At 42.4% G+C, this 13,411-nt stretch overlaps 1 protein-coding gene across 1 annotated transcript in view; it reads right to left on the bottom strand.

The window, feature by feature from the left end:
• The window catches only part of bnc2 (basonuclin 2), a 59,566-nt gene extending 46,498 nt beyond the window's left edge, over window positions 1-13,068 (bottom strand). Inside the window, 8 exon segments of the mRNA XM_045212845.1 lie at window positions 7,086-7,145; window positions 7,148-7,190; window positions 7,192-7,209; window positions 7,211-7,293; window positions 7,295-7,326; window positions 11,121-11,134; window positions 11,136-11,215; window positions 13,051-13,068. Coding sequence (XP_045068780.1) covers window positions 7,086-7,145; window positions 7,148-7,190; window positions 7,192-7,209; window positions 7,211-7,293; window positions 7,295-7,326; window positions 11,121-11,134; window positions 11,136-11,215; window positions 13,051-13,068 — 348 coding nt within the window.
• Window positions 13,069-13,411: the final 343 nt, after the last annotated feature.

Genomic DNA, 13,411 nt, shown 5'->3' with positions numbered 1-13,411 from the left:
GAAGATTGAGAGAGAGAGAGAGAGAGAGAGAGAGAGAGAGAGAGAGAGAGAGAGAGAGAGACACTGATAGGAATTCCATCTGTCGGGACGGAGCGGAGCGACAGCGGAGAGACCAAAGGCATCTGGTCTCCACTGGTGCTGGAGTGGAGCGGGCCAACTAACAGGGCCTGCTCTGGCGCCATGGTGAGGGGAGATGGATGAGGAGGGCTGGAGGGACTGAGGGTTGAGCCAAGGACCTGACAAAGGGGACAGGAGAGGAAAGAAAGAGACACAGAGACAGAGACACACAGAGAGAGCGAGAGAGAGAGAGAGGGAGAGAGAGAGAGGGGGAGAGAGAGAAAGCGAGAGAGAGAGAGAGAGAGCGAGAGAGAGAAAGAGAGATAGGGCCCCTGACGACTGGCAGTCGTGAGACCTGTCTCGATTTTTCACGACATTGCTTTATTAGCTTGGAGGGAGGGGCGAAAGGCTTGGAGGTTTGGCATGTATGTAGTCAGGGTGGGGGGGGTGAAGCGAGTTGAGAAGAGTATTCTGAGGAGGAGTTGAGAGGAGTTGAGTTGTCCTCAAAGACTAGTGTGTGTGTATGTTGTGTGTGTGTTTCATATGAACATTTGTTAAACATAAGTCTTTGGGTTGAGACCAGTAACAAAAGAGAGGAGAACGAGTGTGATGATCAGTCACAGCTGTCAGGGGAGACAGACCTACAGCACAGCCAAGCATAGTTCACAGCCAGATACACCTGTGAGGTAGCCATGAGGTGCTCCCTGAGGAACACACATCAGCTACCATGATGACTAAATGTGCCCAAATAAATACTGGATGATACAAGCAGAATTAGAGATTATTGTGACAAATAACATCACAGTAGTGATGGAATGATATCATATTGTATATTGAATGAATGAGACAAACTATGTCAGTATGTGCTTGTAGTTGGACATTATCTGCAACATGTCTGGCTAGGATATGATTACATCATAATGCTCCAACAGGGTCCATACTGATGATGTCATGCAAGGATGAGAATAACTATTGATAAAAGCAACATGAAAGCTGAGCAAAACAACACAAGCCTAGTTTACAACACTTCCTTAAATTCAGCCAAAACAGACACTTTCCACTAAACAACCATTTTTAATTTTTTTTGTATGATTCCCTTTCAAAAAAAATAAAACTAGCACTAGCAAGAGAAGTGAGGGTTTGGGTCTGTAATGATCCGCTGGGTTTTTCATTACAATTTCCTAATAGAATATTTTACTGCACAACGGTGCGTGAGTGGAAGAGACCACTGCGAAGGTCATACAAAGCACTTTTTGAAATTAAAAAACAGTTGGAAAATGAGATCACGGGGAGCGATTGTGTCCCTGCGGTGGCTATAAGAATGTGTTTACTGAGAGAGGAGAGAAGTACAGTACGTTAGGCCTCATTAGCTTATTGCTATAGATGCAGTGTGTGTGTGTGTGTGTGTGTGTGTGTGTGTGTGTGTGTGTGTGTGTGTTCACGCCTGTGCATTGATAAACTATGCTATTGTTAAGAGTGAATCAGCTGTAGACGTTATAGCGATATCCACAATTCTGTTCGCTAATGGTTCATAATTGCTGATTGTGTGTGTACACGCGTCTAATGTACGCTCTATATGTGTGTGTGTGTGTGTGTATGTATGCATGTGTGTGTGTCTAACTGTAATGTGAAGAAAGAGGAGGAAGACAGAGAGAGAGAGAGAGAGAGAGAGAGAGAGATAGAGAGAGAGAGATAGAGAGAGAGAGAGAGAGAGAGAGAGAGAGAGAGAGAGAGAGAGCGGAAAAAGAGAGAGAGCGAAAAAACAATCATTCATTTTAATGGCTGTCTGATGTTATTTATAATTCCCCTCACTCCAAATCACAATTCCAACCACTTGACGAGCTATTGAGCTTTATGCTATCGATTCATTTCCTCCTGCTAAACAGTCTATTACAATGGTAAATTGCAAAGTGTACGCATATTTAGTCACGCGCTCAACAATATATTTACCCTTCTTATGATGTACGTGACCTGGCATAATGCATTAAGATGGAGAACAGAATTTGTCTTTGCTGCTGGGATATTAACTAATATCTCATTAGAATCATAATTGTAGGATTACAAAAGTAGGGAAATGAATGATGGTAAAAATTTCATTAGTGACAAACGTGCAAATATTCTTACGGATATCTATGATCAACACGATGATGTTGATGACAACAAAGATAATCATGACAATAACCATGATAACAATTATGTTTACTCTACAAAATAAAGTGACAGGAGGTTGATTATCTTGGTGTCTCTAAGGCATGTCGTGGTGTATCAACTGAGAGTGCTTGGCTCACCTCGGTAATCTGTGTGCTGGGAAAGAGAGGGTGCGTGGCGTTGGAAACATCCTAAATGTCCACATAGGAGAGAAGGCAGAACCAGATGAGCCTACGTGGACGCCTCCACTCTAATCCTGCTCTGAGCTATACAAAACAGCTGCTATGGACACACACACACAGGCAGTATGTACTATAAAACAAACACACACAGATAACTAGGTATGTATGTACAGTACAGTCAAAAGGTTGGACATTATTTTTTTTTTACATTGTAGAATAATAGCGAAGACATCAAAACTACGAAATAACACAATAATGGAATCGATGTAGTAACCAAAAAGGTGTTAAACAAATCAAAATATGTTTTATATTTGAGATTCTTCAAAGTAGCCACCCTTTGCCTTGATGACAGCTTTGCACACTCTTGGCATTCCTCTCAACCAGCTTCATGAGTTAGTCACCTGGAATGCATTTCAATCTACAGGTGTGCCTTGTTAAAAGTTAATTTGTGGAATTTATTTCCTTCTTAATGCGTTTGAGCCAATCAGTTGTGTTGTGACAAGATAGGGGTATACAGAAGATATCCTATTTGGTAAAAGACCAAGTCCAGATTATGTCAAGAACAACTCAAATAAGCAAAGAAAATGACAGTTCATCATTACTTTAAGACATGAAAGTCATTCAATCCGGAAAATGTCAAGAACTTTGAAAGCTTCTTCGGTGCAGTCGCAAAAACCATCAGGCGCTATGCGATGAAACCTGGCTCTCATGAGGACTGCCGCAGGAAAGGAAGACCCAGAGTTACCTCTGCTGCAAAGGATAAGTTCATTAGAGTTAACTGCACCTCAGATTGCAGCCCAAATGCTTCACAGAGTTCAAGTAACAGACACATCTCAACATCAACTGTTCACCGAGGCCTTCATGGTCGCATTGCTGGCGAAAATAAACCACTAGCTAAAGGACACCAATAAGAAGAAGAGACTTGCTTGGGCCAAGAAACACGAGCAATGGACATTAGACCGGTAGGAAATCTGTCCTTTGGTCTGGAGTCGAAATTGGAGATTTTGGGTTCCAACCGCCGTGTCTTTGTGAGACGCGGTGTGGGTGAAATGGATGATCTCTGCATTGTGGTTCCCACTGAAGATGCAGAGAGGAGGAGGTGTGATGGTGTGGGGGTGCTTTGCTGAATGACACTGTCAGTGATTTATTTAGAATTCAAGGCACACTTAACCAGCAGCTGGTCATCCCATCTGTTTTGCGCTTAGTGGGCTAATAATTTGTTTTTTCAACAGGACAATGCCAAACACACCTCCAGGCTGTGTAAGGACTATTTAACCAAGAAGGAGAGTGATGGAGTGACTGAATCAGATGACCTGCTCTCACAATCACCCGACCTCAAACCCAATTGAGATGGTTTGGATGAGTTGGACCGCAGAGTGAAGGAAAAGCAGCCAACAAGTGCTCAGCATATGTGGAAACTCCTTCAAGACTGTTGGAAAAGTATTCCTCATGAAGCTGGTTGAGAGAATGCCAAGAGTGTGCAAAGCTGTCATCAAGGAAAAGGGGTTGGCTATTTGAAGAATCTAAACTATAAAATACATTTTGATTTGTTTAACACTTCTTTGGTTACTAAGCATGATTCCATATGTGTTATTTTCATGTTTTGATGTCTTCACTATTATTCTACAATGTAGAGAAAATAGTAAAAATAAAGAAAAACCCTGGAATGAAGTAGGTGTGTCCAAACTTTTGACTGATAGTTGTCCACACTCACTCACAGGCATGTACAGTACAATGCAGCCACACATTCACACACACATATGCACAGACGAACACTAAAAGTACACACCTTTGGCTACACCTGGTTTTCTGATAGCACAGTGTTAAGGGCAACAGAGCCTTCACCTTTATGTTGGCAGCATTCCAACCCAAACAGATGAACAGAGAGAAAGGGAAGATAGAACGAGAGAGAAAATAACAGAGAAAGTGGAGAAAAAGCCCTCACTCTCTCTTCACGGTCCTGAGATCACAGCAGTGCGGGTGCTGTGTGTGTGTGTGTGTGTGTTTGTCTGCGTGTATGCCTACGGATGTGTTCCTGTGTGTGCCTGTGTGCCTGTGTGTGTGTAGTGACGGGCGGCGGGGCCCAATCGGCCGGGGCGCGGCGACAGTGATTACGGGTGACAGTGGTGTTACCATGGAGACAGGGTGAAAGCTAGAGAGTGGAGGATGGAGAGAACATTATTCATATATTCAGAAGGCTGGCTGGGACTTTCAACATGTTGTATCCTCCGCAGTCAGATATTACACCGGTTCCACCACACTAAACAACACACACACACACACACACACACACACACACACACTGTCTGTCACCAATAGAAGAGAGAGAGAGAGAGAGAGAACAGAGCTGAAACAACATACTATAACATTGACTTTACGGGCAGACGAGCAGAGAGAAATGGTGTGTGTGTACTGTCTATGTATGCATGTGTGTGTGTGTGTGTGTGTGTTTTGTGTGTCTGTGTGTGTGTGTGTGAGTGTGTGTGTGACTGTGTGTGACTGTGTGTGTGTGTGTGTGTGTGGTGTGAGACTGTGTGTGTGTGTGTGTGTGTTTTGTGCGTATAATACATGGTGAGACATCAGAAGGCCTGAGGTGTACTCTGTCAGCTCAGTGTCCAGTGGGCTCTATGGTGCATCACTGACACATACACACACTCGGTCAGAACAACACACACTGGTCAGAACAACACACATGTGTGTCTGTGTTGACGGCGCACACACAGACACACACACACAACACGCACACACATACACCACTGATGTACTACACTGATCATGATCTGGGTCTGACTTCAAGTCTCGTAGGAGTGAAAGGAGGTGATTAAGTTAAGGGTGCCAGAGAGAGAGAGAGATTACATGAAGGGATTTATATTTTTTTGATCAGATGTCGAAGGGGATCATGTCTGTTCATTTACTTCACAGGAGGAATAGAAGGTAGAGGTTCTGAGTACTGACATGTCTATCAATCAACTAACTAAAAAATGATCAAAACCCCGAATGCAAATGCTAACATCAGATTTCCTTCTCAATTCAAATTGGATTACACACTGATAATCCCTTTTATATTCATATTCGCATTTAATTATATTACATCATTAGCCTAAATACAGGAAGTTGACATATTTTTTCATCTCCATAATATCCATCATAACCTCTCTACTCATTGGATCTACCATGGAGCGCTGTATATGAGAAGAATAACGCTCTACACGACATAACTGTGGCTGCCCTGAGGCTGGGAGATGATTGAATTTCAGTAGCTACTTACAGGCTAATAGGCTACGACTGCTCACTGTCCTTAAGTGACTGACAATTTGGGCTGCGGATGTCGAAACCTTTGAGGCCTTTTTGAAGAGATCTGGGGGGGTTAGTGACTAGCTTACTAGGCTGGTGGTTTGAACAACGTGATGGTTAGAGAGAGACAGTCTATTAGAAGCAGCTGATTCAACCACACTGAGTTGGAACGTTTGGATAGCCGAAAGAAGCAACGTCTTTCTCACAGTCTCTAAGACTATACGGGTTGGAGGAGAGGGGGTTGGAAGACGAATATGTTATTTTTTTCTTCAGAGTGCAAAAATAATAACACACAAAAAAAGTGATAAAAAAATAAATTAGATTTTTTTAAGAACAATGCAAAAAACAAATATCCTGGGTATATTGAGTATATTGAGTCTATTAAACACAACTCAACTAAAACCTGTAAGAATGCATGGATTTGTTTGTTTGTCTCTGTGTGTGTGTGTGTATCTCCATTGTGTGTATTTTTCTGTGTGTGTGTCTGTGTGTTGGACAAGTCTGCGAGCAGTTTCCTGCACAGAAGCCTGGCTTTCCACACAAGGCCTCAAAACCGCCCTCTCCTCTCCTTTCTCTCCAGCCACTGCTGTTCCACTACCCACACTCCATTGTGGAACACAAGCCCCAGCCATCGGTACCTCACCTACAACGTTGCTATTGGCTTTGGACAACACACACTTTTACCACCGAACACTCTAACCACAAGCACATGTTTCCCCCCTCGTTCTGCTAACTAATTCATTCAGGAACACTTTGGTTTGGGTTTGAGAGACCAAGCCTCTGAAACCCTTGGATTAAGAAATGCGACTGCAATTATCTGGGGAGGCAGGGAGGAGGGAGGGTTATCCAATGGGTGGTTTTATAGTCTGCTGGGCGTGAAATTCTCATTCTACTTTTTTTTCGTTCCGTTGGTTGTTTTTTATGTAGAGGATCACTGTTGACGGGAGTTGTTGGAAACAAAGACAAAATGAGAGAAAAATTGAGCGCTTCAGCGTTTGTAAAACACGTTCAATTGTTACTACTGTTTCTTTGATCAAAAGCCTTTGGAAGTAAGTACTGCGATGGTGAGATGATTTGCGGGCCCACTTGGTGACATGTACAGAGGCTGTAATGAGTTGGAATAAGTTGACTTGTTAAACATCCAAGAGAATCACACACACACACACACACACATCTGAGTGTGTGAGTGTGTGTATAAATGATTACAGTGCATATTCACATCTAAAATGTGTTAAAAGCATGATCCATATGTATTCATTTTCAGTTATCAGTTTGTAAGTGTGTATATATATTTGAATGCACACTGTGAATTCTATTACGTATGTGTCTGTCTGTTATTTCGAGCTCTAGTAACACACGTCTCTATCTGAACTTCGTAGTGTGTGTGTGTGTGTCTCACTACACTGCAGTATGCAGCCCTGACGTAGTACCCCTCAGGGTCCAGCCCAGGCCGTGCAGGATGTGTGGAGCACCTCCTCCTGCTTCAGAACACTGAACAGACGGTCAGCAGATCTTCAGTCTGACCGGCCGCTCTGGGTCCCAGCAGCATCAGGCTGCTGATGTCAAACACCACGTTGGACTTGAAGCTATCTCCACCACCTGGGTGGGGTGGGTGACAGGTGCTGTGTGCTCAGCTTCTCCAGCGCTGGGCCGCACAAGACACACACCAACATAATAGCTTAACATACCAGACTTTAAATCCTCCTGAAACCCTCTCTGCATACACTGTGCGGTATATTCATTCGTTTCCCAAGCTCGATACACACCCCCTGCCAGCCTCTCAGTTAATACTTCTTTCCCCCTGTCTTTCAGCCTTCTCTAGGATTGCAGGAGATAACAACTAGAATAACACACATTAACCTTTTCTCTGTTTATCTAATCTCTCTATCTCTCACCTATCTGCCTCCTCCTCCCTAATTCTCCTCAATCTCTGTTCACCTAGTATATGTCTCATCCCTCCATCCCTCTCTCCCTCAACAGATCTCCCTCTATCTGCTCTCATCTCTCCATTTCTACCTCATTTATTAAGTAAGTAAGCATTTCCTGTAAGTAGAAGTAAATAAGCATTTCCTGCTGGAAGTAAATAAATAATAATTTCACTGTAAATAAGCATTTACTGTAAGTAAGCATTTTACTGTAAGTAAGCATTTCCTGTAAGTAAAGCTTTTCAACTGTAATACAGTAAAGCTTTTCACTGTAAGTAAGCATTTCACTATGAGTAAATAACATTTCCTGTAAATAGCTTTTCACTGTAATAAGTAATTCACTAATGTAATTAACATTTTTAGTAACCATTTCACTGTAAAATTACTGTAACACACACACATTTCCACATAATAAAGCATTTTCACCTATGTAAGTAAGTAAAGCATTTCATTAAAAAATAAGCATTTCCCTGTAAGTAAGTGAAAAGCATTTCACTGTAAATAAATAAACATTTCACTGTAAAGTATGTAAGCATTTCACACTAATAAGTAATTTCCCTGTAAATAATAAGCATTTCCTGTAAATAAGCATTTCCTGTAAGTAAGCATTTCCTGAAGTGTAACATTTCACTAAGTAAGCATTTCATTGTAAATAAGTAAGCATTTCACTGTAAGTAAAAGCATTTCATTGTAAATATGTAAGCATTTCACTGTAAGTAAGCATTTCATTGTAAGTCTACACCTGTTGTTTTACAAGCATGTGACAAATACATATTTTATACATTATTATTATACAAATACATTATTATAATCTCATCAGAATTATTTCCCTGTCTCTCTACCCTGTCTCTTCCCCTCTACCCTGTCTCTTCCCCCTCTACCCACCCTGTCTCATCCTCTCTACCCTGTCTCTTCCTCTCTACCCTGTCTCTTCCCCTCTACCACCTGTCTCTTCCTCTCTACCCTATCTCTTCCTCTCTCCCTTCTCATCCTCTCTACCCTGTCTCTTCCTCTCTACCCTATGTCTCTTTTCCCACTCTCTACCCTGTCTCATCCTCTCTACCCTGTCTCTCTTCCTCTCTCACCCTGTCTCATCCTCTCTCCCCTGTCTCTTTCTCTCTCACCCTGTCTCTTCCCCTATACCTGTCTCTTCCTCTCTACCATGTCTCTTCCCACTCTACCCTGTCTCTTCCTCTCTACCTGTCTCTTCCCCTATACCCTGTCTCTTCCTCTCTCCCTTTCTCTTCCCTCTACCTTCTCTATTTCCTCTCTACCCTGCTCTCATCCTCTCTACCCCACTGTCTCTTCCTCTCTACCCTGTCTCTTCCTCTCTACCCTGTCTCCTCCTCTCTACCCTGTCTCTTCCTCTCTACCCTTCTCATCCTCTCTACCCTGTCTCTTCCTCTCTACCCTGTCTCTTCCCCTCTACCCTGTCTCTTCCTCTCTACCATGTCTCTTCCCCTCTACCCTGTCTCTTCCTCTCTACCCTTCTCTTCCCTTTCTTCTCTTCCTCTACCCTGTCTCTTCCCCTCTACCCCTCCATCTCTTCCTCTCTACCCTGTCTCATCCTCTCTACCCTGTCTCTTCCCCTCTACCCTCGTCTCTTCCCCTCTACCCTATCTCATCCCCTCTACTGTCTCTTCCCCTCTACCCCTGTCTCTTCCCCTCTACCCTGTCTCTTCCTCTACCCTGTATCTCTTCCTCTCTACCCTGTCTCATCCCTCTACCCTGTCTCTTCCCTCTACCCTACTCTCATCCCCTCTCCACCCTGTCTCTTCCCCTCTCCCTGTCTCTTCCCCTCTATCCTGTCTCTTCCCCTCTACCCTGTCTAATCCCCTCTACCCTGTCTCTTCCCCTCTACCCTGTCTCTTCCCCTCTACCCTGTCTCTTCCCCTCTGCCTGTCTCTTCCCCTCTACCCTATCTCATCCCCTCTACCCTGTCTCTTCCCCCTCTACCCTGCTCTCTTCCCTCCACCCTATCTCATCCTCCTCCTCTCTCTTCCCCTCACCCTGTCTCTTCCTCTCACCCTGTCTCTTCCCCTCTATCCTCTCTATCCCCTCTACCCTATCTCATCCCCTCTACCCTGTCTCTCTTCCCCTCTACCTGTCTCTTCCTCTACCTGTGTCTCTTCCCTCTACCCCTGTCTCTTCCCCTCTCCTATCTCATCCCCTCTACCCTGTCTCTTCCCCTCTACCCTGCTTCCTCTACCCTACTCTCATCCCCTCTGCCCTGTCTCTTCCCTCTACCCTGTCTCTTCCCCTCTACCCTATCTCATCCCCTCTACCCTATCTCTTCCCCTCTACCCTGTCTCTTCCCCTCTACCTCTCTTCCTCTCCCTTCTCTTCCTCTCTACCCTATCTCATCCTCTCTACCCTGTCTCTTCCCCCCCTACCCTGTTTTTCCCTCTCCCTCCTCACTCCCATCACCACCTCTCTCCCTTCCTCTCCCTCCCTCACCTGCTTCCCTCACCCCCCCATCTCCCCCCTCTCTCCTCTTCATGTCTTTTGCCAACCTGGGTTTATCTCCTCTGATCCTACCCTTTCCACCTGTTTTCTCACCACATATACTCTGCAGCACAACATCATAAAAAATAAAAACTGCTTGTCCAAGTGGCTGCCAATGTCGAGATGAAATGAAAAGAGAAAGAGCCCTGCTCAGTTCAGAGAAGGAATTAAAAATTATTCAATGGGTCTCTGCCAGATCGCTCAGAGGCCCTCTCTCCTCTTAGGCCAAACAGGTGTTTTCTTTTATCTCTTCCCCCTCCATTTCCCTCCTTTTCTATACTATCAAATCTTCCTTCTTTATTTCCTCCTTGCTCCTTTTTCGTTCCACCACAGATAGTCACGAGATTGTCTCTCTCGTAATATTATTCTAAGTAGTAGTACAGGTATGACTTGTCAAAATAACATATAAAGTATTTAAATGAAATACATAATATTTCAATAAATACTTAAACTATTTAAATAAACTTCATATACAGACCACTACTAAAGTTACTATCTCTCTATAAAAAATTCAAGTAAACATATTTATCAAATCTTTTTGTGGTAAAATCATTATTAAATCTTTTCCTTTTAGCGTTTATATTCATTATTACCTCCAAAAATCTATGAGGATAAAAAAATTCCCTATATAAAAGATATAGGCACCGCATATTATGCTGATATCTTTAGTACCCTGTTAAAGGAGAGTACGATGTGTGTTCGGCCTCTCTGCTCATTCCTCTGGCTACAAGCTTTACATTCTCATTTCAGTAAGAGGCTGCGAGAGAGAGAGAGAGAGGGGAATGTGAGGCAAAAGAGGAGAAAGAGAGAGAGAGAGAGAAGGCTAATGTACAACTATTGCAATATTGCAATTATATACTAATTATTTAAATATTTCCCTACCATACCCACCTATCTTCTTTAAAATACAAATTAAATCAAATATTACAACCTACCGTACAGATAATCTCCACAGTAGCTCCCATCACCCTGGTTGGTGAAGTCGTCAAATTCAAAATGCGTCTCTTGCAGTGAGCCACCCACGTGCTTGCACTGGTCACATGTCACGCTTAGGTGGATCTTTCCCTGGCTGAAACACTCACAGGTGCAGTTCCTTTCAATGGCCTGTAAACCGGGGGGGAAAAAACTCAATCAACCTGCTCATACAGACAGAGATTGAGGAGGGGCGGGGAGGAACTCAGGCTACAGAACCTCATCATCAACAATCACCGACAGACTGAAGGTTTTACAATACATTCATACTACACCATATTACATCACTCACAGTCACACATAAAGCTAATTTCTCAAAGAGATTTATGTACTACAATAGCTTAAATTTTTTCAGCATAGTACAATTTGTTTATATGAAATAAAACATTTTATTACATTAATTTAATTACCACAATCATCTGTTAAAACCCTCAAATTCCCTATCACCACGATTTCCCTCAATACCCTTTGTATTACATAATCTAATATTAATTATTTTAATTAATTTATAACCTGCACCCCACCTAACTACAAACTCTTTTATTTTCTCCTCATTAAATATCTCTGTTTTGACTAAGTCACCATTACTCAATACTAGAGGCTAACTGGAGCTACCCAAAAGCTTTTAGGGTTATTAATTACTAAACTACTCAGGAGTCCAATTCAGTCCACCAAATCTAAGCACTGGTCTGATAAGGCATCACTGTCAATCATAAGTGCTTAAATGTCTACAAGTCCAAACTCCATTTTACAGGGAGAGGTCTGTTTTACAGGGGAAGTTGTTTTAAATGCTAGGCTAATTCCCCCTCTATGGTGGAGGTTTATAGTGTGGATTTCACTGATGATTGCTATTTACCTATTGTTGGCATATGTCCCCTCACACCATTCTTCTGTGGGGTCTTCCGTTAACTACGAACAATATCCACCATGAACAAGGATTTTTAAAAATACTGTGTTAGGGCTTCCAAATGTATACAGCTCCAAGCCACCATTTCTCATTGACCAATTCTGGGTATCTATCGAAAAGAAAAAAAAAATTCCCAATTATATTAATCACGTTTACATTGGCACCCCTTGCCTTATCATTCCATTATTATATTAAAAGATGAAAGTATAAATAAAATAAATTACTCAAAAAACCCTCTCGGTCTTCCAAAACAAATTGCTTAAAGGAAATATTTGTGGTTGTAGTGGATTAGTGTAAGCGAACCTACTATGGAAATCATCCCTTTTCCAGAAAAGTTTTAATTCTAAAACAGCCCAGTCAACACCTTAACATTTTTCCTTATATTTTACCATCCTCACAATCCTGAATCACAGATACGGAGCCTGAGGTGTTGATAACATTTTGTAAATTAATAACTTCGCACTGATTCAACGCATGCGATTGTATGTTTTCACGTTAGTGAAAAAGGATATAAATCAATCCCAAATGTCTGAAGTCTGTATTCTGCGTTAGACTCTTAAGGCTACCAAAATCTTCTTTCTGAATTACATAAAATTCACCCGCTTTAAGAAATTATGTGTGTATTGTAGTAGATGATGGATGTGATTGCGGTCTATTTATATTGACAGGAAAATCACAATCTCCTTAGAGGTTCTTTTGCCATCGTGTGAGTATGCAAATTTTGTGTGTGCATGCATACATGCGTGAATGCGTTACATGCGTTCGATAACATTTCGTCTTATCCCCACTTCCAGAGTAAAGTCTGCAGCTCTTCTCTGCACCAAAGAGATCCAAAACCATACTCTTCTAACATTACATCAACCTCCTTCATTTCACTATCATAACCCGCAGCACCTTCAAACTTTATCAATTTCCCACTCTAAATATCTTATCCTGCAACTGATTTTATCGCCTGTGACTGGCAGTGTGACAGCCCCCACACACACACACACACACACACACACACACACACACACACACACACACACACACACACACACACACACACACACCCACACACCCACAGGTCGTAGTCCATGATGCAATATATCCACACAACCCATGCAGAAAGCACTCCATCCCAGCATTCCTCACTAGTCAGCAATAACCAATCATAGAACCAGTGTTCACTCCTGCATATGCCTTATACATTAATAACTTATTCTAACTTTGCTAGTGTATTGTACACTATTCAGTACTGTATGTCTACAAGCGTCCATTTTTAGACCAAATATCAAACCAATACTGTAACCATGACTCACATTAATCCCTCATACACCATTCTACTCCCAATATAAAGTGCCACTCTCGTTAACATACCTGTCCATACATAGCTGCCTAATAGTTAAATCCCCTAGTCTCTTTAAACCGTTCCAGGATGG

Source organism: Coregonus clupeaformis, unplaced genomic scaffold (assembly GCF_020615455.1).
Source record: "Coregonus clupeaformis isolate EN_2021a unplaced genomic scaffold, ASM2061545v1 scaf0054, whole genome shotgun sequence".
In the NCBI taxonomy this organism is placed as follows: domain Eukaryota; kingdom Metazoa; phylum Chordata; class Actinopteri; order Salmoniformes; family Salmonidae; genus Coregonus; species Coregonus clupeaformis.
Note: the sequence above shows the minus strand (reverse complement) of the source record. Positions and strands in the feature narration are given on the sequence as shown.